At 35.3% G+C, this 27,487-nt stretch overlaps 1 protein-coding gene across 1 annotated transcript in view; it reads left to right on the top strand.

The window, feature by feature from the left end:
- Positions 1-27,487, top strand: part of LYST (lysosomal trafficking regulator) — a 161,971-nt gene that overhangs the window by 68,157 nt on the left and 66,327 nt on the right. Inside the window, 10 exon segments of the mRNA XM_021000474.2 lie at positions 987-1,017; positions 1,020-1,184; positions 4,317-4,448; positions 7,429-8,065; positions 8,450-8,627; positions 9,855-10,024; positions 11,115-11,345; positions 14,911-15,077; positions 15,839-15,991; positions 24,401-24,592. Of these exon segments, the coding sequence (XP_020856133.1) occupies positions 987-1,017; positions 1,020-1,184; positions 4,317-4,448; positions 7,429-8,065; positions 8,450-8,627; positions 9,855-10,024; positions 11,115-11,345; positions 14,911-15,077; positions 15,839-15,991; positions 24,401-24,592 (2,056 nt within the window).

Genomic DNA, 27,487 nt, shown 5'->3' with positions numbered 1-27,487 from the left:
GCTAAAGCCTCTAAATGGTCTTTTCTCTACAGAAATTCACATAATCTAGTTATGCCATCATTTCCTTACAGCCAGTTATTTCAGTAATTACTTTCTAGTACCCTAGAATTTCTTACCACCCTCCCTCTGCCCTTCCCCCCCTTGATCTTTTGCCTATTTCTGCCTTGTCAATCCTCCTTCCTGGTTAACCTTTATCTCTTTTCCCCCAATATTCCCCCCAGATTGCTGAGCATGAATGATGACCATCAAGTCCTGTATAGCAGTTACTCAGTTTGCTTCCTCTTCTATTTCAAGGATGAAATTAACCTTAAAACAAGCCAGGAAAGTATTAACTTTGATTTTGGCAGAGAGAGCTTTAGCAGATCTCTATACAATTATATTATGCCTGTGTTTCAGGCTTACATCATAGAATGTTAAAGTTGGAAAAGACCTTAGAAATCATGTAGTCCAGCTGGCTCATTTTGCAGATGAGAAAACTGACGCTAACAAGGTTAATTGATTTGCCTGAGGCTATACATCTAGGTAATGGGATAGAACCCAGGTATCCTTACTGCCAATCTGTTGATCCTTCCATTATACCATCCCTGCATTATCATTACTCTTTAGTGAATTCTAAATTTCATGCAGTGAGCTAGACAGCAAATACTTAATAACATTCAATAATAATAATCTTTATCAATACTAATTATTGAATATAATTCAGTTCTATATGTGTACTTTAGAGTAGCCAGTTAAGTCCTGTTTGCAAAAGCTCCTTGATTTTTGTCAGTTTGAGGACCTCTTTCCATGTAGGAGTCCTGTTACTGGAGCTGCCATAGCCTCTAAGTATCAGGACAGGTTTTGAACCCAGTTCTTCTGCCTAGAAGCATTTATCTCTGCTGTCATTCTCCTTCTATATTAAATATTCTCCTTTTAAAGAAATGTACTGTGAAGTGAAGAATGTTGTTATTTGATGGTTCTCTTTAAAATAATGTTGTTGTTTTCAGGAACACAAAGAGGGGCACCTGACATCCATGCCCGGGAGGTTTGTAGCTCCTTTGTGAAAATAATTGAAGAAGTTCTTGGTTCACCCCCAGATCTGGAATTATTGACACTTATTTTCAACTTCCTTTTAGCAGTTCACCCTCCTACTAATACTTATGTTTGTCATAATCCCACCAACTTCTACTTTTCCTTGCATATAGGTAGGTATGTTCCCATGTACATTATATTTAATTGTCTTATTTTTTTCTTTCTACTTCATTCAAAGTTAAGAAAAAGGGGAAGAAAAGAAAAAGAAATTTACATGATAACTTTATTATATTTAAAAGGAATGGCAAGTTGTACATAATAGATTTGCAGTTTCATGTGCAGTCTTTTTTTTTTTTACTATACTGTGTTATGGAAATGCTTGTTTTATCACATAAATTAAAAACAAAATAAATTTTAAAAAAAATTTAAAGGTAACATTAGGCGTTTGTTAAGAAGTTTTGTGAAAGGCAACGTGTGAGCAAGACTTTCTTCAGTTCAAAAATTGTCAGTGATACCTCACAGCTTTTTGAATGAAATATATACTCTTTAGCCTGGCATTCAGGGTCTTCCACAATTTGCAACATTCTTTCCAGTGTTATTTCACTGGTCCTTCCCCTTGCCTACATACAGCATCTTTTGAAGTTGGTTATATTTGACAGGGCAAATCTGATTTAACCTGTGTATTATAATGGGACATGGAAGTAGGATTTTAAAGACTTAACCCATACAATACAAAAGAATAAGCATATTAAGCTCCCATTGCATGCAAAGCACTATGTCAGACTTTAGGGAAGATAGAAAATCTAAATAACACATGATTCCTTCTCTAGGGCTCATTCTAGTGAAGGAAATAATTACATCAACAAGGATAGGCATAATATACAATAATGTACAGTAAGTGCATTGAAGAAATACAAAACGAAGTACTGTGTGAAGTCTGATGGGAAAAGTTGTTGGTGAGCATGCAGATCATGGAAGATTTCCTATAGAAGGTGGCGTTTAAGTTGAGCTTTTAAGGAATTTTTTAAATTCATTTCAGAAAAGAAGAGAGGATATTCCAAAGGGACCTTCTATGGGGACTAGATTTGCAAGAGTCCAGTGCCTCTTCAGAGTTAGGTCTTAGAATATTTTAGCTTGGAGCATAGAATGTGTAAAGGGATTAATATGAGAAAAGGCTAGGTGCCAAATTGTTGAGGGTCTTGAATGCCAAACCAAAGATTGTAAACTTCACTTAGAGAGAACAGTTATTCACTGAATACTTTTTTTGGGGGGGGGCAGAAGAGTGACATGAATAGATTTATGCTTAAATTAAAAAAGGTTTTTTTGGCAGTGATATGAAGGATGGGTTGGAAGCAGAAGAGAATGAATATGTAAAACTCTCTAAGGAGGCAATTTCAAGAGTACAGACAAGGGAAAACCTATACTAGAATGGTGGCAGTAGGAATTGATGTTAGAAATTCTGTGAAGGCAGAATGTTATAGCACTTGGTAACTGCTTGGATATGAAGGATAAAGAACTAGAAACAATCAAGTTACCCCTAGCATTGCAAACATGAGAGACTTAACAAATGATTATTCTACTCACAGTAACATTAAAAAAAGAGAAGTATGTTTAGCAAGAAAGATAATGAGTTTAGTTTAAACCCTCTTAAATTTGAAGTATTAATGGGACATTCTGGTAAAGATGACCTGTGGACAGAAAAGGAGGTCTGAAACTCTAAAGAAAGGTCAGGACTACAGATAGTCGTTTAGGAGGCATCTCCATGGAGTTGGTAATTGAAGTTGTAGAAGTGAATGAGACACAGAAGTGATGATATTATTGTTTTAATGGTAGTAGTGATGGGAGGGATGGAATGTAATTAAACAGTGAAGGAGTAGTGAGGAAATAATGCCAGTGAAGGTTGACTTTTTCAAAGAGTTTAGTAGTGTAGGAAGGAGAGAGAGTGTGGGTTTGAGAAGGTAGCAGGATTGAGAGAAGGATTTTAGGATATTGGAGGATATTGAAGAACTACTCAGGTTCTTAGAGGAGACAGATCCCATTAGAGAGAACTGAAGATATAATAGGAAATGATTAATGGTTCAAGGTCTGCAGGAAACAGGAGATCAAGCACAGTTAGTATGGTCAGCTTTGGTAGGAAGAAGGGGAAATCTCTTTGTCTTAGGAAGAGAAGGAGAATGTATAAGACATTTTGAGGTAGAGAGAAGAGTATGTAACAGATGTTTGATAAGTAACCTTGAAAGTCAAGATAAGTTTGCATAATGGTTGCAGTCATCAGGGTTTCCTCCACCCTGGGAAGTGAAGTAGAGGAGGTGACCCAGGGTTGGTATTGGTGTGGTGGGTATTGTGGAAAGTGTAGAATGCTTGCGAAAGCATCGGTTCCAAGCATTGTGGATTCTCTTTCCACATTTCTTGAGTCTATCCACTCATAAAACCACCACTCTAGTTCATCATCTCTTAGCTGCTCCCTAGTTAGTCTCCCTACTTCCATTTTATTCTCTTCTTCCAATTTGCCCTTGGTGCTGCTTAAAATAATCTTCCTGAAGTACTATGACTGTATCACTCCTCTAGTTGAGAGCTTTCAGTGGTCCCTGTTGCACCAAGGATAATTTATTTTGGAGGTTGGCAGGTGATCCTGTTGAGGATATGGAGAGGATTACATAAGTTGAAAGTTCCAAGAGAGATGTTAAAATATGACACCAAAACAGTAGTCTCAATGACATTAGGGAACAAGGCAGGCCATCTTTGTCTGCTTTCCTATTAATTACTTCTCTGTAATCAATAAATAGAAATTTATTGAGACCCTGGCAAGTACCCACCACTGTGATAGGTCTTTGTGAAGAATGTGAGAGAAATAGAATATTTAATAATCTTCTAAAGAATAAAGACCATATAGTTATGTACATAATGAAATGGGTCTGTAAATATCATTTTGAATGTTCCATCCATCAATGCAGATCACAGCCTATCCATGCATGCCCATCCTATGCAATATGTATCTTTATCTTCCCACAAATTAAGGATATAAGATCAATAAACAAGGGTATTATCTTGAAAAGAAGTGCTAATTTTTGTTTGTAACTATGAATGCAATAGAAAAATTTTGTGTAAGCAAGAATAATCTGCTTACATGTTCCCCCCCCAAATTATGTTGATATTTCTAGAATGTATTGTATATATTTGGTTCTTTATTAACATTGAATTTAAGGGACTGAGTTAAAAGATTTGGTTTAATGAATTTCCATTTTTGTATGATTCTTTTTTTGAGGAAGAAATTTCTTAAATGTTGTTCTCTTGTTTTATTCTAGATGGCAAGATATTTCAGGAAAAAGTACAATCAATCATGTACCTGAGGCATTCCAGCAGTGGAGGAAAGAATATTACTAGTCCTGGATGTACAGTTATAAGTCCGTCTGGTTTTACTGCTTCATTGTCCGAAGGTAACATTGTCTACAACACTGCTTTCTTTCCCCTCCCCCCCAAAAAACTCCTCATTTTTGTCGTCTGGGATGTATAAAAATATGTAATTTAGTAATATAATTTGAATAATTCCTACTAATTGAAGACTAAGCTGAGGAAAATTAAGAATATTTTTATGGAAATATAATTTTATCATATTCTATATGAAAAAGTAACTCAAAAATAGCCTACCAAACTTCTGTTCAACCTGAATCTTCAGAAGAACTGATGAAACAAGAAACAAGATGTTCCAAATAGAGGGAAATTCAAATAGTCTAGAGTTTTTGTCTTCATTCCAGTCTCAGCCATGCTTATTCATCCTAATTATGTCCAGGTTCATTTCTCTTTCTTGTCCTGCCACCATTAGTTACCAGCTTTCTTCTTCTACCTTTAACTTAGCCCTATATTCACTGCCTTCCCTGTCTCTGGCTCTGTTCTATTCCATACCAGTTCTTTCATTTCCTGTGTAGCTTGGCCTTGTCTCTATCCCTAAATCATAAAATAGTGTAGGTATTCACTTGTCATTACTCAGATCTTCAGTTTATGTAAGATTCCACTTTTATTTTGTTTTACCACCAGAATGCCTGTGACTTATAGTAAAAAAAAAGTTTTAAAGCTAACTATAGCTTTAACTAATACAATGGTATTAGTTTTATTAGTAATTTTTCAAGAGTATGCATTTTTTAAAAATTGTAGGACATGAGAGTTGAAAGGGACCTCAGTATTGATCTTGTCCAACTTAAACCCGAAAGAATCCCCACCAGAACATAGCCAGCAAGTGGTCTTTTAACCTCTGCTTAAAAATCTCCAAAGGAGAACCCATCACCTCTGGAGCAGCCCATTCCACTATTAGATCTCTCTAAGTAAGACTAAATTTGTCCCTTTGCAACTTCCACTGCTTGGACTAGCCACAACAAGCCTTATCCCTCTTCCACAACAGCCCTTCTTGATATGCCATGGATTCTATTCTAGGCCTTTCACAATCCTAGTTACCTTCATCCGGACACTCTTCAACTTAACAATGTTTTTTTTTAAACTGTGGCACCCTGAACTAAACACAGTATTCCTGGTGAATTGTGAAAAGAGTAGAACACAATGGACTATCATTTCCTCATTTCTGTAAATTATGCCCCAATTAATGTAGTCTAAGATTCCATTAAATTTTTTGGCTTTCATATCTCACTGCTGAGTCAGTCAGTAAACATTTATTAAGCACCTACTATGTGCAAGACACTGTGAAAAGCTCTGTAGATACAAAAAGTGGCAAAAGACAGTGCTTACCTTAATAGGAAATAATTAAGAGAGGGAAAACCCTAGAATTAAGAGGGGTTTGGAAAGGCTTCATTTGGAAGTTGGGATTTTAGTTGGGACTTAAAGGAAGTTGCAGAAGCCAATAATTGGAGATCAGGAGAAAAAGCATTCCAGACATGGGAGACAGCTAGATAAAATGCCCAGTGCTGAGAGATGGGGTGTCTTATTTGTGGAACAAAAAGAGTGGATGGAAGAGTATGGTGGGAAGTGAGGTGTAGGAAGGCTGGAAAGATAGGGAGCTAGGTTAAGAAAGGCTTTGTGAATGTCAGACAGTATTTTGTATTTGATTCTGGAGGGTATGAGGAGCCATGAGAGTTTATGGGGGATGTGGCTAAGAGAGAATGAGGTGATATTATTGGGTCGAAGCTTTAGGAAAATCACTTTGGTGGCTGAGTGGAGGATAGATTGGAGTGGGGAGAAACTTGTTGACTACTATTAACTAATGACTAATAATTATACTGACTCATATTAAACTTGAAGTCTTCTACACTCCCTTTATCTTTTTCAGAAAAACTGCTGTATTATTATGCCTTTATCATTGTGCTTGTAATGTTAGTTTTTTTGTACCCAATGTAAGATTTTACATTTTATTCCTGTTGAATTTCATCTTAGTAGGTTCAAACCCATGTGTTGAGAGGTGCTGGGATCCTAACTCTGTTATCTAGTGTTTTTCTTACAAACGTCGTTTTGTAATGTTTTGTTATTTTTATCTAAACTGTCACTTTTTTCATTTAAAAAATTTTTTAAAAATCATTCACATTTCATGTTATTAGAGTCAAGTTTGTATTTTCTTCCATTTGTCTCTAATATTGCTTTTTCTTCTTGAATTAGTATTTTTTAAAAAATTCCTCTTCCTATGCAAAGAAAATACTTTGTTTCTTTTTATGTTTGCTTAATTAAGACAACTCTTCCAACAAAGTTTCTTTCCTGCTGCCAAATCTCTTTCCATTTGTCACCCCTTTTTTCTAGTTTTGGATTTTTGATGAAGTTACTCATTCCTTTTTCTTTTTTTCGTTATATCTAATTATCAGATTCTTTCCCTCCATTCTTTCCATCAGTTAGGTCAAGTAAAATTCTGGGTCCCTTTAGCATAGAAGCTAGCATCCCTACTAGTGCCTCAGGAGCTTTCAAGAGCATCCTTCAACTCAACAATATTACTTTATTATAGTGCAATAATTTCTTTAATAATATTAACCCTGAGTAATACAGAAAAGGTTAACTTGTGTGCAGAGAAAGTAGCATTAAGAAATGGAAAAAGAACAGGACTTAGAGTCAAAAGACCTGGAATAAAATATCCCCTGTGACAAGTCACCTAACCACCAGACCTCATTTTCCTCATCTGTAAAATTTTAACTTGGATTACATGTACCCTAAGGTTCTAACCAGTTCTTGAATACTGTAATCTTATGGTAATAAAATAATGCTCATAATAATAAATAACAGAATAATGCACATAAAATATTTTAGAAAGAATTCCATCAAATTGGTTTATGGAAGTTTTGGTGCTTGAAAATAGTAAGTAGCAGTTATCCAGAAAATTCCTTTATTTAGTTCATACTTAGGTAGATCATTTTATTCTGTGAAAGCAGCTGGACAGATGAAGTGTTTTAAGTGTAATCTAAAATGTTATTTCCTATCTGATTTTGTCAGGAAGCAGTACTCCAAGCATTATTCCACAGCAGAATATAATTCAAATATTACGCTCTAAAAGTGTACCGACATCACCTGCTTCTTCTCCATTGGTGCAGCCACGTAAGCTGTCAGGAAGTTTGGGCTGGAGTGTTGACAATTTAGAAAATGTTCCAGATGACATTTCTTCTATTCAACCAGAGAAGGTTAATTCTGGGGAGAATGCGGAAATATTGAAAAAAGTCCATGAAGGGATATTCATCAGTAGTTGTGAATCAGCAAAAACCATTTGTGAATCAGAAGAATTACCTTCCCCACAAATTTTTGTCAATGATGTTCCAAAACCAGATTCAGAAGAATACCCATCAATTGTATTGGATAACAAAGATCCAAATGCAGATTTGAGATTTGATGGTGAGAATCCTGGAGATGAGTTCTCCTTACGCCGTCCTGATAATATAAAGGGGCTTTCTTCATTTCAAAGAAGCCATAGTATTATTGCAAGTTTAGGGCTAGCTTTTCCTTCTCAGAATGGATCCTCAGCTGTTGCACGATGGCCAAGTCTTGCTGACAAGAACATTGTTCCTGAAGATTGGGAAAACTTTACCTTTACTCCAGGTTATGAACAAACTTATAAGCAAACTACAAGTACTGATAGGTATGCAAATACTGAATTTTTCTTTGAGAACGTTAACATTCCTTGAAATTAAATGTTTCTATTTATTCATTTACTCCTTATAATTAGTATACATTTTAGTGACGAAAAAGATTATCTTTAATTATATGTAGTATTTAATTCTATTTAACCATATGATTATTAGAGAGAAAATTCTTTAATCAGAGAAAATTTTTCAAGATAGTTATGCACCTTAAATATCAGGGATGCTATTGAGTAAACTTGTGAAAAAGTATTAAGTCAGGAAACCTGTTAAATATTAGAGACTCTATTTGGTATTATAGGAATACTCTGTTACTCATACTGAATTCTGTAGTAAATATCTTTCTTACTGTGGAGGTAATACTTTCTCTTTCTAATTTTTAGTTCAACTGAGGATTGTCTGGTCCTTATATGCTGTGGGTTATATGACCTCTTACGTGGAGTTCTTCTGATCCTGCCTGATATCATGCTTGAACATGTGATGGACAAACTTATTCAAGCAGACACACTTATAGTTCTTCTCAACCACCCATCACCTCCTATACAACAAGGAGTTATTAAAGTAGGAAGAAATGTTATATGTGACTTTTAATTTAGAAAATATATGTAAATGAAATTGAATCTCAAATAGGATTATAAGATAACTCTAAAGCTTAACTCAACAGCAATAATGAACCAACCAAAAATCTTGATCTTCTATTATTGCATTTTCATTCAGTTGTAAGCTCCATTTAGTTCTCAATATTCTAGGTCAGTACAATATTTTGACAACAGATTCATACATCTGGTTACTTTCAAATCATTTGCAATGGTTTGGGGAAAATAGGCATTTTGCAGATGGGATACTAAATTAATTTTGTCATATGAGTTTCTCAGATACATAACAAAATGAATTTATCTATTTGCCTTTCACAGAATCAGATTTTGTGGAGTTAGAAAGAACTTGAGGGACCATCTAGTCCACTTCATAACTGAAAGGGATCCCCACTATAAAAGTGCCTGTTGAGTCATCATCTGTTCTTTGAAACATAGTGTTTAAAAACAAAATACAAACAGAACTTTCGTTTTTCTCAGATTTTTGGAATAGGATTTGGTGACTCACTTCCAAAAAGTTTATTATATAATTTAAAGCAATTATCTGATTGTTTTCTTTTGAGATAAAGAATGGATATTCTATTTATAGCTTTGCCTAACATTGTACTGAGGCAAAAAGGTATTTTCCTAGGCACAGAAAAAAGTGCTGATTTTTCTGAGTCCTATGTAAGTCTGTCATTAGAAGTAAATATTAATGGTAGCTTAGTTTAATGTCAGTGTTTAAGTTGTTTCTCAATTACATAACAAAATGAACATAAAGATTTACCTTTCACAGAATCACAAACTTTATAAAGTTGGAAAGAACTTCAGGAACCTTCTAGTTCCCACCCCATCTCCAAAAGGAATCCCCACTATAAAAATGCTTGTCAAGTCATCATCCATTCTTTGAAACATAGTGTTTAAACACTATTACATTTCTCAGCTTATAGAATAGGAATTTAGTCAATAGTTTAAAGCAATTATCTGATCATTTTCTTCTGAGATAAAGAATAGACTCTATTCAATATTATATGAATACTTTGTTACTAACTCTGAATTCTAAAAATCATGCTAAATATCTTTCTTACTGTAATGATAATACTTTCTCTTTATTTAAATTAATTTCCTTCTCTAGTAAAGTTAATCAGAATGAATTGTAAATATATTTTTAATATAAGCATAATCGGCTAAGTTGTCATAATCATTTTTTGCTTAGCTTCTGGCCGCATATTTTGGTAGAGCATCTAAGGAACAGAAAGATAAATTCTTGAAGAATCGTGGGTTTGCCTTGTTAGCCAATCAGTTGTATCTTCATCAGGGAACTCAGAAACTTTTGGAATGCTTCATGGAAATGTTTTTTGGCCGTCCCATTATCCCTGATGAAGAGTAAGTGTGCTTTTTTTCCTTGATAATTTCTTGCCTTTAGATTTAACCTTAGAGAATTTAGGAAATAAGTTAAAAGGCAGTCTTCACATAAGTTAACTACTTTTTGTGGACATGACATGCTTTGAGAGGTGGCATAGTGAAATGGTGAGAACTGGAAGAGTGTCAGGTGCAGAACAGTTGCTGATCTACATCGATAGAGTCAGTACCCTCACCAGTTCACTACACCAAGAAGTCACAGGTCCAAACCACCTTGCCAAATACATACTTTGGTGTGTTTTTTAATGTACCACTAATATTATTTCCTGTTCATTTCCCCTATCAGTCAAAAAACATATGTTAGCTAGTCAGCAAAGACTTATTAACCACATACTACAAAATGTGCTGTGTTCCAGGCAATATTGAAAAAATGCTGGGCCTTGAGTCAGGAAGACCTGTCTGGCCTCAGACACTTACTAACTCTGTAACCCTGGGCAACCCACTTAACCTCTGTTTGCCCTAGTTTTGTCATTTATAAAATGGGGCTAAAATAGGGTAGCTGGGTGGTATAGTGGATAGAGCGCCAAGCCTGGAATCAGAAAGATTCCTCTTCCTAAGTTCAAATGCACCCTCAGACACTTCCTAGCTGATTGACCCTGGGCAAGTCACTTAACCCTGTTTACCTTAGTTCCTCATATATAAAATGGGCTGGAGAAGGAAATGGCCAATCACTCCAGTATCTTTGCCAAGAAAACCCCAAATGGGGTCATGAAGAGTTGGACACAACTGAAAAAATTACTAAACAGTAGAATAATAAATAGCACCTGATTCCCTGGGTTCTTGTGAAGATCAAATGAGATGATAATTATAAAGAGATTAACACAGTGCCTGGTACATAATAAGCACTGTATAAATGTTGATGGTGATTGTTATGTCTCAGTGCTGCTTCTTTAACATTAGCTATGAAGTTGTCTTAGGTACTGGTGACATAGAATCTTTAAAATAATGTAGTCATTAAAATAGAAGAAATATCAGAAGTGTTATAGATATTTTTCTCACTTTATACCTAATTCCTAACTAAATGCTACATATTATATGTTATTTTTTAAAATAGATTTGACTTTGAAGAAGTGAAAAACATGGAACTCTTTCAGAAATGGTGTATCATTCCAATCCTTGGACTAATAGAAACCTCTCTCTGTGACAGCATACTCTTACACAACTCTCTTTTTCTTCTTCTTCAAATTTTAAATTCTTGCTCTAAAGTGGCAGATATGTTGCTGGATAATGGCCTGTTATATGTATTATGTAATACCATTGCTTCCTTAAATGGACTAGAAACAGAGTAAGTATTACATTAGTATGTTTTAAAGTGTACCTTAATAAACTGGAAAGAGGAAAATTAAATTGGTATTTGGTTCTAAAAATCATAGGGAGTCACTGGAGTTTATTGAGCAGGGAAGTGACATAGTTAGTCCTATTGCTTAGGAGGATCACTTTAGTTACAATGTGAAAGAGGATTTAGGTGATACTGAACGTAGGGAGAATAATTAGGAAGATACTGCAGTAATACCAGTGAGAGTTGATAAAGTCCTTTGCTAGGGTGATAGTCATATGAACTTAGTCAAAGGGATGAATACAAGAGATTTTAAAAGGGAGAAATCAGCCAGACTGAGCAACTTAGTGACAAGACTGCATTGGAAACATGGGATGAGGGGGGTTGAGGATTCAGAGAATGATGGGGAGGACAGTGATAACTTTAATGGAAATATTGAAGTTCAGAAGAGGCATGAATTTCAAGATTCCTTGAAAGATATAATTATTGAGAGACCTTTGATCCTCTAATACTAAATATCAGGTAAGGCATAAGGCAAGATGTATGTTCATCAGAGCTAATTGCCAGTGTCAGGGAGAGTGCTCAATAAAAAATCCAAATTGAGTAGGAATTCCCTATAGATGGTCAATTCCTCCAGATACTGCTATTTGTAGATGACATTTTATTTATTTAATTAAGTGCTAGAACATTGACAGGCTTCCTAAGCTGCACAACATAGTTTGTCCTAAAAATCTACATGGGAAAAACTAAGTGGATGAAAAGTGCCTATTATGATATGTAGCTATCTAGATAGTCCATGGAGCTGGTTCATCAGTATATGTATCTTGAAAAAGCAGTGCACGTGTATGGTGAATTGGCCTCAGAATTAAAGAGAATGAAGATCATAGGTTTTAGAGCTGTCAGGGACCTAGTCCAACCCCTTTGTTGCATGGATGAAGAAAGTGAGGAACAGAGAGATGAGTGGGTTGGATTAAATTTGGGAAATTGAGATGCTTTTAATAACCCTAAGCTTCTTCCTGAAACAAAGTCCCATCTTTTTTAACCTCAGTATTCTTGCAGTGATGCCATGTTATTGCAAGTCTTAGAATCTCAGTCTTTGAAAAAATTAAGGCTGTAGGTCATTCAGAGGACAATAGAGAGATGCATAGTGGGAATGAGTAGGTTGTAGCATGTTACCAATGAAGAATTGCACAAGTGGCATAATGCGTGACTGGAAAAGTTAATAATCCATGTAATGGATTGTTATGTAAGCGCTATGGATAACTAGTGGACAGCCTGTGATCTCCCCTGATATTTACATAATTGCAAGGAATCTAGAAGAAAATTGCAAGCTTTTGGGCAAACCTCTGTGTAAGATTTGTGAGAACGCATGGAACAGTATTGCATAGGTGAGAAAGCATGAATAAGTATGATCTACACCATTAGAAGGCATAACTACTACTATGTGACCTGAGATCACAGATCCAATGAAAATACTGAGAAACTAGTGAATTGAAAGAGGGATGATCAAGATATTGAGGGAACGTGAAACTATTATATGATGATTGATAAGAACCTAGAATATTTAAGCTCTAGATAATCAAAAAATTAATAAGGAGTATTATCATTGCTTTAAAAGTTTGAAGCATTCTAATGTAATTCACAGCTCAGATCTGTATAATGTTTAAAACTTATCGATCACTTTTCCTCACAATCACAATCATTTCAAGCCATGTGTAGTACAAGAATTGCCTTCACCTTTTAGATGAAAGATCTGAGGCACAGAGGGGTTAAATGGCTGGCCACACAGCTCTTGTATCTTGAAGGATTAAAATCTAGGTTTTCAGACTTGAAGTCCAGCATTCTTTACATGCTGCCGTGCTCATGGAATTGGAATTTGACCTTGTCTGCTTGGCCTCAGATGACAGAATTAGGACCAGTGAATGAATGTATGGGGAGATGGATTTCAGCTCAGCACAGGAAAGAAATTGTGAAGAACTGACTAAAAGGGGATTTCAGATTCTGAATTGGAAGAGCCAAAGCTTCAAGGAGTTGTCTCTTGTCAAGTGTGCCACAGGTGGTAGAGCTGGGATCATGGCCAAGGGCTTGTCTGCCTGCATCCAATGCTCCAGCTGTTCCATCACAGCCGAATGACACTTTCTGTCATGTGAAAGGATCCTGCTTAAGTAGAGAAATGGAAAAGAAAAGGAGGAAAAAGAGCAAACTTGACAGAAAACAAACCAAAAAATAAAAATGTTTAGAATGTCTCAGAGAGATGAAGTCATGTACCCATGTTCACCCAAGTAGGTGGTGATTCCTAGGGCTTAGGCATTGAGTCTTTCTGGGAAGAGTATTTCAAATTAAAACTTACTCAGACTTGGGGCTAGTTTTACTTTTTGATGCTTCTAACATCATCCCAATTTACATTTTGTATGGTATTTTCAAGGCATGCAAAACACCTTTTCAATCAGAATGCTTTTAATAGCGTAAGATAATAGTAAGAGGCAGATTGGCAGAGTAGACATTGAACTGCCCTCGCTCAAGAAGAGTTGAGCTCTGCTTCTGCGTGAGTGTGTGTCTGTTAATCTCAATGTCCCCAGGTAACTCTCCAAGACTCTAGGTTGCAGAGAAGGTCCTGATGCAGGTTGGTGGAGGGAGACCTTCTCAAGTAGCTGATGAAATCACAGGCCACACATACACATAGACATTTTAGTAAATGAAATTCCATATTGGAACTTCAAAAATTTCATCCATATTCTTGAGGTGAAGAATGGAGGATACCCATATGGGCTTTGCCGGCAACATGGGAATTCATCTGATTTTGGACTTTCCTTGAATTAACACAGGAATGGTGGAATTGGGGGATAATTTCTGGGATGCCATTAGGCTAATTTGGGGATACCTTGGGGAACTTAAAATCTTTTTTTTTAATAAATCACACTGAGTAGAAGTCCATGAATAGTACTGTATTAATTGACCCCAAACATTTACCACTTCTTTTTCTTTCTTTTTTTTCTTTTAATCAAAGCATAATGAAAGGAAAATAAGATGGGCTAAAAATAATATTGGGGCAGCTAAGTGGTGCAATGGATAGAGCTCCAGGTTGTGAGTCAGGGAGATTCCTTTTCCTGAGTTCGAATCTGGCCCCAGACACTTAACTAGCTGTGTGACTCTGGGAAAGTCAATAATTCTGTGCCTCGGTTTCTTCATTTGTAAAATGAACTGAAGAAGGAAATGGCAAACCACTGAAGTATGTTTGCCAAGAAAACTCCAAATGGGGTTACAAAGAGTCAAGACACAACTGAAACAACTGAACAACAGCAACAAAGAAATTATACTTGAGAAATTATTGTCTGAAGTAGATTTGAGCTAGGTTTATGGTGTGGGAGAGGCTGTGGCTGCTGTATGACTTGAGTTTGGCGGTTCTGAGTTGTAGGAGAGCTAAAGCCAATCAAGTGTTCACACTAAGTCTGAATGGGAGACTGGGGGGTGGGACTTGATCTTATGGATGAGATAGATTGTTAGCATTAATGATAAGTATTGTTTTTTTAAAAAAGTTCTGACCCTTCTTTCCATTGGGGTTTTTGTTTTTTAGCATTCCTTTGAATGACTACAAATTACTTGTTTGTGAAATACAACAACTTCTGGTAGCTGTTACAATTCATGCTTGCAGTTCTTCAGGTTCACAATACTTTAGGGTTATTGAAGATCTTATCGTACTGCTTGGATACGTTCAAAGCAGCAAAAACAAAAGGACACAAAGTAAGACTTGAATTTTACAAGAATTATTCAGCATAATTGTTGAAAATGAGATTTCAGCCTGTAATCTTTTAAGTTTCTTTTTAGAGATATAAGTTTACTGATAAGGGTAATTTTACAGTTATGTTAATTAGTTTTGTACTGGAACCCTTACCAGGCAAAAATTAGACTGCCAGTGGCAACTGAGAGATATGTTAACATATCAATGAGAATAAAACTACCAACTTCCCTTACAAATCTGGAATTTAAATTCTTAGTTTACTGCAGAAGATTTGATATTTCTCATTTTCCTTTAATGCCTGTTTTTTGGAGGAGAATAGAGGTTGGGACAACAGACCTGTGATTTAATTCCCTCATAACATCAAGTGACAGAGAAAATAAAAATTCCGAAGTCAACCATTGTTCATTTAAAATTATTTCTTTAATTATAAAACATCCTGTACTGTAACACATTTACACACAGAAAGCAATTTATTTTATAGGCTACCTTTTTTGCAGTGAATAATTTTCTTATTATAACTTATTTTTGAAATTTGGTCTTAGCCTAAAAGTTACTTTCAACAGAAATTCTTTTGTCCACTAATGCCCAAAAATATTTTTACCTTAAATTTTACATTTTAATTTTGAAATTTATATATGCTAAAAGCTGAGTGACACTTTTGGTGTTGCCTAGAAATAAAATTGATTCAGTAAGCAGTTATTAATTGTATAGCTTAAATATTTCACAGAACAGTTCTTATTTAGTATTTTTTGTTTGTTCTCAGATATGGCTATTGCACTACAATTCAGAGTTCTTCAGGCAGCTATTGAATTTATAAGGACGACTGCAAACCAAGATACTCAAAATCTGCCAAATTCATTCCAGTTACCTTCTATTCCTCATCATGCAATATTTCAAAAGCGAAAAAGTATTGCTGGTGAGTAATGAAATAAAAATGTTCTAAGCATTATAAATGGAAACGATAGCTTTATTTTCCCCCTTAATGGTACCATTTACATTTTTTTCCCCCAGATTTGATAGTTAAGGAGGTAGATGGTCAATAAAATATTTAGAAATTTAAACTTTATAAATTTTAAGAAGACTTCTTTTTCCTAATGTTAGTTATTTTGGGATTTTTTTTAACATTGCATATCTCAATGTCAAATCATAGTTACAATCTAAATAACTTCTAAATATGCTACACACTGGTAAATATTGCTAGATTTCCCTGATTTCATAAAGTTCTAAAGCTGAATGTGACCTCATTGTGCTTATCTTCAGTCAGGATGAAAATAAAATTACAAAACATATCTCCAAAGATTGCACGAGCTAATTGATATATTAATATAATAGTCTAGAAATTTGTTCATGTTTCGCCTGAATTTTTTTCCATACAATACATACTGCCCATGTCAGTAAACAAAACTTAAAAGCCATGTAAAAATCGTATTCTTATATTCTGGACCCCCACTCAAAACATTTTAGCCACTTCCATATCTATATCCTATTATCTCCCATGACACTTCAAAACATCTGTTTTCATTGGTGTGAAGATTCCTGTATCCAGGGACAATCCCTGAAATGCCTATGCCTGTATGAGTTGCTATAAATATCAATTACTTGGTAATCAACTTTCTGGTGAGGAGACACGCAGAATTTAACCAGAATAACTATGGAATGACAGACATAGCAACTGGGCTAAAACTTGAAACCTACCATGTTGGTTGGACCTCCCTGAGCTTTCATTCTGTTGATATCACCTTTAAGATCCTAGGGCTAACTCCATCCCACTATAAAACATTGGAATAGAACATTAGTGGAGTGTTACACATTCTTTGCTCCTAACTCCCCTCTCAAATTATAGTACTGTCCTCTAGTAGAACATTTTTAATTTATCCAGCCAGGCACAACATATCTCCTTGCAGTCCTAGAAATCATTTGGTTTTGGGTACTCCCATTAATGTGTCTTCCTGCTAAGTGAGGGCTGCTTTGGTAGAATTTACCTTCCTACTTATGTGCAAAGAGAATGAGTACTTTTAAAATTATACTCTTAGCAAGTCTTGCTGATTCTTGCCACAACAAAATGTCTAGTCTAGGCTTTTATTTGAACCAATGTATTAATGCCCTTGACATCTTTCCTCTCTTCCCTCTATAATTTTCCCACACAACAGCAGCAAGAATTAAGTTTCTAAAAAAAATAAGTTTGATCATATTCACATTGTCTAAGCTCTGCAGTGAGCCCCCACATGTTTTTTGAATCATATTAAAATTGAACATGGACTTTAATTCTTTTCATCAGTAAGCTCACATTTATGTAACTGTTCCTACCTCCTATTATGTTTAGGTTTGTTCTCTTCAGTCTAGGCAAATAAACTTAATTGCTGTTTTCATTAATTTTCTCTTATACCTCCTAGCCATTATACAATCTATTTCTTCATTCTTTAGTCCTTTTTCCATTTTCTTTTGGTCTCTAAAATTTTAGTCTTACTCTTCTGTTAACTTAGTTCTTCACTTTAGCTATTCCTAACCATTCTCTTCCATTCTTTGGTCATTTCTAGTCCCTTGGTTACAGAAAAAGTTTTTGTTGCCATATAATTATAGTTGGTTACATCATTTATTTTTTATATCCTTCTGATCTGAAGCGTTACATGGAAGTGATATGAAGGGTTTTTTGTTTTTTGTTTTTGGAGAATAAAGAGAAGGGGTGGTGAAATAATTTAAAAGCAGTTGATGATAGAACTTAATTACCACTTTGTTTTTTAAAAAGTAAATTGTATTTTCTGTCTTAGCATAAGTTATAACCACGTAGTTTAAGTTAAATTTCAAAAGAATGACCTTCTTTGATTGTCCAACCTTGGTTTACTCCCACCATCTGCTGCTTTTGTTCCTATTTGCATGTTACTGTATAGAGCTAGAATAAATCATAAAATCCTGCTTAATGGGTCCACTACAAATTTTTGTTAAATAATCTCAACTGGGCCCTCACTCCAACAAGACAATCCTTTTACACCTTCTTAATTGATTTGCTGTCTAATTAACCAAAGCAACTATTCCAGATTTTTTTTCTTCTCAAGTCTCTCACAGTACCCCCTTATCCACTCTTTCAGCTGAAGACCTTACTTCATATTTCACTAAAAGAAAGACATTCACTGAAAGCTCCCTCTTCTCCCCTTCTCCTCATCTAACTTTGTTCAAATCCTTTCATCTACTATCTCTTTCTTCACCATGTCACAGAATAAAAGGGCCCTTAACCTTGCCAAGAGAATCCATTTGAATGCACCCTTGATCTTATTCCATCCAATTTTCTCCCAAAGATTGTTCCCTTTTATCATCTCCACTCTCTCACTAATCAACAATCTCTTCTTGTCAACTATATGCTTCCTTAATTCCTAAAAAACACTCACATCTCCCTCATCCTTAAAACAAACCTCATTTGATCCAGTCATCCCCACTAAGCATTGTCCTATTCCTTTGCTCACCTGTGTGGTTAAACACATTAAGAAAGATTTTAATAGATGTCTCAATGTTTTCTCCTTTCCTTCTAAACCCTCTGCAGTTTACTTCTGACCTCATCATTTGGAGAGGCTTCTCCCCAAAGTTACCAGTAATCTCTTAATTGCCAAATATAATAGTCTTTGCTCAATTCTCATCTTTCTTGACATATCTGTAATCTTTGACACTATCCATCACCTTTTCCTTAGAGTCTCTCCTCTCTGCATTTTGTTTACATATTTCTTGGTTCTTCTCCTGCCTATTTCATCACTCTTCAGTCTGTTTGCTTAATCTTCATCCAGGTTACTTCCACTAACCATTGTTGTCTCCCAAGAGTCTGTCCTTTACCTTCTCCTCTCTGTCTACTAATAGTTGGGGTACTGGAAAGGAACTTTTGGAAGAGTGGGGCTTGAGTTGAGTCTTGAAGGAAGCCAAAGAAATCAAAAGGTTGAAGGTGAGGAGCCAGAGCTTTCCAGGCATGAGAGATGCAGTGAGAAGGCACAAAGGTAGAAGGTCTAGGATTGTGTTGATGGAACTACTAGTTCCATCATCTAGGCCAGGGGAGTTAGATCAAACCCCATATGCTAGAAAATAAATTAAGGTAGGAAGTGGCCGAGTTATGAAGAGCTTATTAGACCTCGGAGGTCACAGGGAGTCACCAGAGCTCTTTAAGTAGGGCTGGGAGGGAATGAGGGGTCAGACTTACCCTTAATAAAAATCACCTTAGCAGCTGAATGGAGAAGAGATTGGAATATGGAGGAAGCTGTGAGTCAGCTAGTTGGAAAGCTATGGCTGTAGCTATGTTAACTGTAGAGGGGAGTCTATATGAGAGATGTTGTGAAGATAGAAATGAAAAAGTCTAGTAACAAATTGTGTATGGGGTGTGAAGGGGTTGAGGCTAATACCAAGTTGTGAGCCTGGCTGACTAGAAGAATGATGGTGTTCTTGATGATAATAGAGAAGCTGAGGATAGGGGTGGTCTTGGAGCTAAAGATGAATTTTGTTTTAAACTTGTTCGGTTTTTTTTTTTTGAGCTGCCTATGGGATAGTCAGTCTGAGGTGTCCAAGAGGCAGTTAGTGATGTATGTTTGTAGCAAGAGAGAGGGAGTGTGGGGCTGGATATATAGATCTAAGATTCATCTGCATAGATGTAATTGAAACTGTGGAAGTTGATGAAATTGCCAAGTGAGATAGAACAAGAAGAGAAAAGGGCCCAGGGCAAAGCCTTGGCATTTACCCACAATTAGGGGCTGTGACACGTAGGAGGATCTAGCAAAAGAGACTGAGAAGTATGGTCAGACAGGTAGGAGATTAAACCAGGAGAGAGTGCTGTGACCAAGCCCCATTGAGGAGAGACTGTCCAAAAGGAAAAGGTCATTAACAGTGTCAGATTCTGTAGACAAGTCAGGATGGAGGAGGGCTGAAAAAAGGCCATTAGATTTGGCAATCAAGATCTTTGGTAACTTTTGAGAGAACATTTCATTTGAATGATGAGGTCAGAAGCCAAATCCCAAAAGGTTTAGAAAAGAGAGAGAAGAAAAGGTACTTATTATAGAAGGTTGCCAAAATGATTTTCCTGAAATGCAGGTCCCATCATATTGCAATAAAATATAAGAATTCTGTTCAGAATAAAATATTAAGTCCTCTTTGGCTTTTAAAACCTTTCACAACTTAACCCTAGCCTACCTTTCTTATACATCATTTCCTTTTCTATACTCTCTTCAGCCAAACTGACTCTCTTGCTACTATTCCTTACATACCACATTGCATCTGTTTTTTGGCATTGTCTGTCCACTATTCCTTCCTTATCACCATTTGCTAGACTCCCTTGTTTCCTTCAAAACTCAGTTCAAGCACCACACTTTACAGGAATCCTTTCCTGTTCCTCCCAGCTTCTAGTGTGTCGCTTCCCCTCAACTACCTTGTATTTTTCTGTATGCTTATATGCATTTTTTTCTTCCCTGATAAAATGTAAGCTACTTGAAGGCAAGGACTGTGTTTCACTTTTGCCTTTGTATACTCACCACTTGGCATAGTGTATGGGACATAATAGGTCCTTAATAAATGTTTGATTGATTAATTGATAAGATCCTATTTCATGATCCAATGGGGTGAGGTTCATTGCCACATTTTAAATTATCTTGAAAATTTCAACATTGAGAGCTAGCTGCTTGGCAGATCTGATTAGATGATTATTGCTTGGCTTCATGATGAAATCTTTGATGAAGACTTCATACTGGGAGTAGGAGAAGGGTCGGCTCTGCTATTATTTGTTTATTGTCACATTCATATTGTCTTTAATTCACGATTGATATCTTTGCTAGAATATTTTTAAACTTCTTGTCCTTTTGTGAGGGTTAATTTAGTTAAAACTAGATAATGTAATCCATAAATTTACTTAATCCAATGTAAACTGTAATTCATTATGAAACTCTGAAAGTGAATGAAAAAATGTATCACTGTCAACCCATATTGTAGATTTCCCACTCTTCCCTCAAAGCATTTCACATGCATTAAGTGACATGTGAGCATGTGACGTAACGATTAAGTGAAGGCATCAGTGGCCATCTAAATATTAAATATTGGTAATTTTTAGATAAATGTAAATGTATATAGATGGTCTATATTTTCTTTTTGGATTCCAGTGGGCCATCTTACACATCCCCTTGGGTACACACCCTGCTTTGAAAACCTCTATTAGAGATAATAAAATAATACGTTTAAGTGTCATTGGCCTTGGTCTGTTAGGAATGCAGGTATTCCTTTTTTGCATTTTTTTATTTTGAGTCCCCAGTTCTCTTCCTCTCTTAATCCCCTCCCTCACCCATTGAGAAGGCAAGCAATATAATATCCATTATACATGTGAAGTTGTGCAAAACATTTCCATATCAGCCATGTAGCAAAAAAAAAAAAGCCAAGAAAAATGGAGACAAAAAATATGCTTCAGTTGGCACTCAAAGTCCATCAGTTCTCTATATGAACATGGTTAGCATTTTTTATCATGAATTCTTTGGAATTGTCATAGATCATTGTGTCGATCAGAGTAGCTAAATCTTCCGCAGCTGATCATTTTTACAATTTTCATGTTATTGTGTACAATGTTTTCCTGCTTCTGCTTACTTCACTTTGTATCAGTTCATATAAGTCTATACAGATTTTTTTCTGAAATTAAGGAATTTTTAAGCTGGAATATATAATGCAATACAGTATCTAGTGTTAAAATGTGTTATACAAGTCCCGTTCTTGGGGCAGCTAGGTGGCACAGTAGAGAGAGCACCGGCCCTGAGGTCAGGAGGACCTGGTTCAAATTCAGCCTCAGACCAAACACTTAAGACTTACTAGATGTGTGACCCTGGGCAAGTCACTTAACCTCAATTGCCCTCCCTCCAAAAAAAAGTCCTGTTCCTTTTTTTTTTTTGACATTGAAAATGTGATGTAAATCGTTATATCCAGATTAAGTTTGTGCAAGAATATGAATAACTTTGAGAGAGAAGTTATGTTAGAACCCTGTTCCATTGGAAACAGGATTAGAATGGACTGATGGCTGTGGTGAAGATGATGCATTATGTATTTTGATATCCCAAGACCATCTCCAATATTCTTATCATTTCAAAGTCATAAGTCAAGTATTTCATTCTAATGGAAGGTTGGGAGAGGCCCCTTAATGGAAACTAATTTATTTAGCAAAAGGATCTCGATCTGGAATTCTTAACCTTTTTGTATCCCTTTTGCAGTCTAATAAAGTCTGTGAGCCCCTTCTCAGAATATTTTTGCCTATATTCATACTTGAAGGCCATTCTAAGTTTTAGTTAGAGGTTACTAAAAATAAAGATATAATTTTTTCCCCATCCAAATTCTGAAATTTATCCATAGAGCTCTTAAGAACTCCTGGATTAACCAGAAATTCAGATAGGTTGGGGCATAAAAGGTACTACCCAAGAGAAGTGTTTGGTTCCTGTAACAAGTGGTGGTTCTTAGAACAAACAGGTTGGTCCCTCACAATTACAGCCAGTGATGGATTTCTCATACATTAATTCCTCAAGGATAAGGGGATGATTTCGCATTTCTTTGTATCTCCTGCACTCAGCACAGTGTCTGTTAGATAATAGATGCTTACTAAATGCTTATTGAGTGACTGATTAGAAACAACTCTTCTTAAAAGAATGACTCAGATTTATGTTTAAAATGTGTTTTATCATATTTTGTGCTTGAAATAATTATGTACAGTTAACCTCATAAATGCAACATTCAGGAAATTGGTATAATTAATTTTCTGATTATGTGAGGCTTACCAAGAAAACCTTTCAAGTCTCATTGAAAATCTTTATTAAATATGAATATTCCTTTCCTGCCTTAGAAAGTATAGTACATTATAATTTTATCTTTACCTGATATCTCAAGATATCATGTGTTACCATACAGTCCTGTATAAAATGGAAGTTATAAAAAATTGATCAGTCTGTATCAGTCTGAGAGCATACTCTGGAAATTTTTCTTCTTGCTTAGCTCTTATGTTTGCTTTTTTAAGATCTCCCTTTTTTTCTCGAAAGCAACTATACACAAAAGAGTTTTATAATCAGTTGAAGGTACTCTCTGTGTATTTCATTGGATTGTTCTGGTTAATCTAATTTGTTAAAGCATGTTGTGATCCTGGCAGCTAGGTATTGCATCAGATAGAGATCTGGGCCTGGAGTCAGGAAGACCCGAGTTCAGATGTGGCCTCAGACATTTATTAGTTCTGTAATCCTGGACAAGTCACTTAACCTGTTTCCTCAGCTGTAAAGTGGGGATGATAACAGCACTTACCTCACAAAATTGTTGTGAGGATCAAATAAAATAATATTTGTTAAGCGCTTAGCACAGTAACTGGCACATAGTAGGTGCCATGCCAATGTTTAGGTCCTCCTCCGTGTTTCACCAATATCTTTACATCATAAGTACCCAGACATATGTAATATGTAATACAATGTGTGTGATATGTGTATTATATAGTTATGTATGTATAATCTTTATAGATGTTTGTAAAATTTGATTTATTTTTTTTAAAAATCATTTAAAACAAAGGTTCAATTGCAATGAAAGGTTCCATTAATCCTCATCTACCAAGACATCATTTTAGTTCTTATGGTCAACTTCCGATGCCCCTCTCCTCAAATTTGTTATATCAAGAATCAGCCCCTCAGTTTTCTACTGGATCCACTTCGTGTGCATTTCCTACAGAAGCAGGTGCAGTAATACTGGCTATTCCTATCTATTCAATTTGAAAAAACATTTCTCAAGAAATTCTTTTATAATATTGAATAAATGATGCATGTGTTCAAAATAATTTTGATTACAGATCACTGGGATTGTAATCATGTTTCTGGTCTCTTCCATGTCACTGATTTCTACTTTATGTCACTAAATATCATGCAAGAAAAAGCCTTTATTGGTAATTGTTGTAATTAGAGCACGGAATAGTTGAAAATCTGTTGATAAAGGTGAATATGAGGAAGTGAAACAGTGATGTTGTGCAACTTTGTTCCCTTTTCAGCCCTAGTTATATTGACTTGTAAACTTATTTTTCTAAAGAATCAAACCTTGTAAACTACTCTGCTCTGCATATTTAAAACTGCATTTCTATTTAAAACAGTTTTTTATAGGATTTTTAAATTGAAAGTACTGTTACACTTCTTCAAATAGGGGAAAAGGACTACTTTCTCTAAATCACCACACATTAAGTAAGCTTTTTTTTTCCAGTTCTGGCATTACTGTTTTTTAAGAATTGCAACAAAACTAGTTTCCTTGCTAAGAACTTGAAATGTTTCCTTCCTTAACAACATTAACACTTTCTCTTTTTCATTTGTGCTTGAAGGTCCCCGAAAATCTTCTCTTCTTCAATCTGAATCTCTTCTGATGAGAATGCGTTCAGTGGCAAGTGATGAGCTTAATATGATGATGCAACGGAGGATGAGCCAAGAAAATCCTATGCATGCATCTGAAACAGAGCTCACACAGAGACTGCAAAGGCTTACTGTGTTAGCCGTTAACAGGCTCATTTATCAAGGTAGCGAGGCAGTATGAAAATTAAGAGTGAATAGTGTAGCTATTTTAGTTTCTGTTTTCCTAAGCTATTACAGGAACCACTGAATTTGAGGTACATCTTTTTGTACTCCCATCACTGGCAGAATTTATTATTCTGCAAGCATCTACTATCTACCATACACTATGCTAGGCACTGGGGATTCAAAGACAGAAATAAAACTGAAGGCGCTTGCATTCCCCCGGGGAGAATATTACCCTAGATGAGTAATGATACTGATGCAGCATGGTGTTTCATATGTACATAAGATATAGCAAATACATGGGGCAGCTAGGTGGTGCAGTGGATAGAGCGCTGGCCCTGAAGTCAGGAGGACCTGAGTTCAAGTCTGGCTTCAGACCAAACACTTGACATGTAACTAGCTATGTGACCCTGGGCAAGTCACTTAACCCCAATTGCCTAAAAAAAAAAAAAAGATATAGCAAATACAACAAAAATTTATTAAGCATCTGCTATTTATTTTATTAAATTAATTTATTCAACATCTGTGTCAGACTTAAAGATTTAAGGCCTTAAACTCAAGGTGTTTGTAGTCTTGGGGAGTCAAACTGTTAACACATGTCTATGATAAATAAAGAGTTTGTGAAAGAGTTAAAAATAAAGTGCAATGTTTGCGAGTAAGACAAAAAAAGCAAAGTATAATATTCCTTCCTTATTCAGTGGCTAGGCTTCTGGTACTTCAGATGCAACTGTAAACCTCAGAGTAATTTAAAAAAAAAAGACCTATGAGCAACAAGAAAAATAGCTACAAAGTCTGAATGATTTTCAGGACTTTACCACTTCACTTTAAAACTAAGGTTGTTGAGTTTACAAGTTTAGTTATCACTGAAAAACTTCAGTTCTGCCCTAGGTTATAATGGACAGTGTATTAGAATCAATAGTGTGCTGGACCCAGCCTGTACCAGCTTGTGAGAGCTGAATGTTAAATTTTCAGCATGAGCATTTACATATCAGAAACTGGCAAAAACTACAAATCAAGGCTTGACTTAACTGTTTTGTGCATTGTCTAAGTTTAAGAAAGCAATAGAGAAAATGGTAATGATGAAGGTTAAACTTGAAAGTTTGTCATGCCTATACATATATATGTGTGTATATATACATATATATTTTTTCTGGTGTTAAGCATTTACCAGCCCTCCTTGATTAGAAGCATACTTACCACAGCAAGAGCACAGCCAACACTGAGTACAAAACAAAAGCAGGACTAACTGGAAATGCATAATTATGAGGATTTTTTTCATATAGTACCAAACTATCAGATACGTCAGGGGTGCTCATTGTATTACAGCACAGACAGGCCTTTTGGGGTAGTGAAAAGAGCATGGAAATAGAATCAGTGCCTGGGTTTGAATACTGGTAATGCTCCCTTTATGATCTCAGACAAATTACTTAACTTCTCTGAGCTCCAGCTTCATCATCGTCAGAAATGAAGGAGTTCGTCTTCCAGATCCTTCCCACTATAAATTCTGTGGTGCTCTCTTTATAAAGGCGACCATCTGTCGTCATAGGTCTAAGCTTTTACTTATTTGGAAAATAAACTCATGTGCTCTCTATTCCTCGAAATTGCCAAATAAATGAAGTATCCCTGTAAATCAGATCAAGACTATGAATATCTGTTGTCTAATTGATAAGGACACATTCAAAAAGTAATTGAAGTTCCTGTTATTTTGATACTTGGTCAGCAGAATAAATATGTATACAAGAATACTAGATGAATTCCTGAGAAGTTATTTATAAATAGTATTTTAATAAATTTGAATCGTGGTAAGGGCTATAGGACTTCTTTAATCCATCAGCAAGCATTTATTAAGCATTTGCTATGTGCCAGATGCTGGGCTAAGTGCTAAAACTCTTAAAGGAATCTTGCAGTGAAATCTTTTATAGGATGAAAGCTCTTCTTTAATACAAATGATCATTCTTTAGTTTATCTGTTTCATAAATTGAAATTTTCCTGCATAGACTTTTTTTTTTAAAGCAAAGCAGAGTTCTATATAGGAATGAATAAAAAAGAATCCAAAGGTAATAACTGTCATGCATAATTGCTGTTGCTGTTGAATATTTTGGTGTTCATAACCTTAAAATATTCAGTTAAACCAATGCCTGTTGAATGAATATTATGTAAAAGGCACTGTATTTAGATGCTTCAAGAAGACTAAAAATGAGTCCCTGCCTTATAACTTCCAATCTAGTAGGGAATATAAAATAAATATATAGGACACTATAGTATAACAGATACTGCTTGAGATAGAGGCCCAAATGAGAGTTAGATCCCATCTAGATATTTGTTCAGTTTGTGAGATTTTAGAGAATTGTTCTCTAATAAACCATGCTCTGAAATAGTGCATCTTGCTCAGATTTTTCAGAATTGTAAACTCCTTTTGAACTGAAAGAAGAATTTTATGTTTTTCAGCATCTTGATTTTATAATTTCCTTACAAATAATTCACTAGAAAATCTTACTTTGTGGAGTTTTATTATAAACAATTATAATTTACATTGGGGTAGTTAGCTTAAGCAGTGGACCTTTTATCACTCACAGCATTACTTAATTTGGTTTTACTTTTGAAATCAATATGCCATGTAAACTAGAGAAATACATTTATAGAAGGTTATCATGTACCTTATGTATGGTTTGTGAGCTTGATGTATACTATAATCATATGAATTCAACCATTGCAGTATTTAGCATATTTGAATAAATTAATTATATTTTAAATCAGAATTGTGTCTTAAAAGAAATACAATTTTTACTTAATATAATTTTAGATGAGTCAGTTTCTTATCATTTAACTTCATAGAAATATTATGTTAGTTGAATTTATAGTCATACTAGAATGTTTTAGTGGTAGCACTAGATCCC

Source organism: Phascolarctos cinereus, unplaced genomic scaffold (genome assembly GCF_003287225.1).
Source record: "Phascolarctos cinereus isolate Bilbo 61053 unplaced genomic scaffold, phaCin_HiC Scaffold_5;HRSCAF=322, whole genome shotgun sequence".
Taxonomy (NCBI): Eukaryota; Metazoa; Chordata; class Mammalia; order Diprotodontia; family Phascolarctidae; genus Phascolarctos; species Phascolarctos cinereus.
The sequence above is the reverse complement of the archived record's forward strand: the minus strand, read 5'-3'. Positions and strand labels throughout refer to the sequence as shown.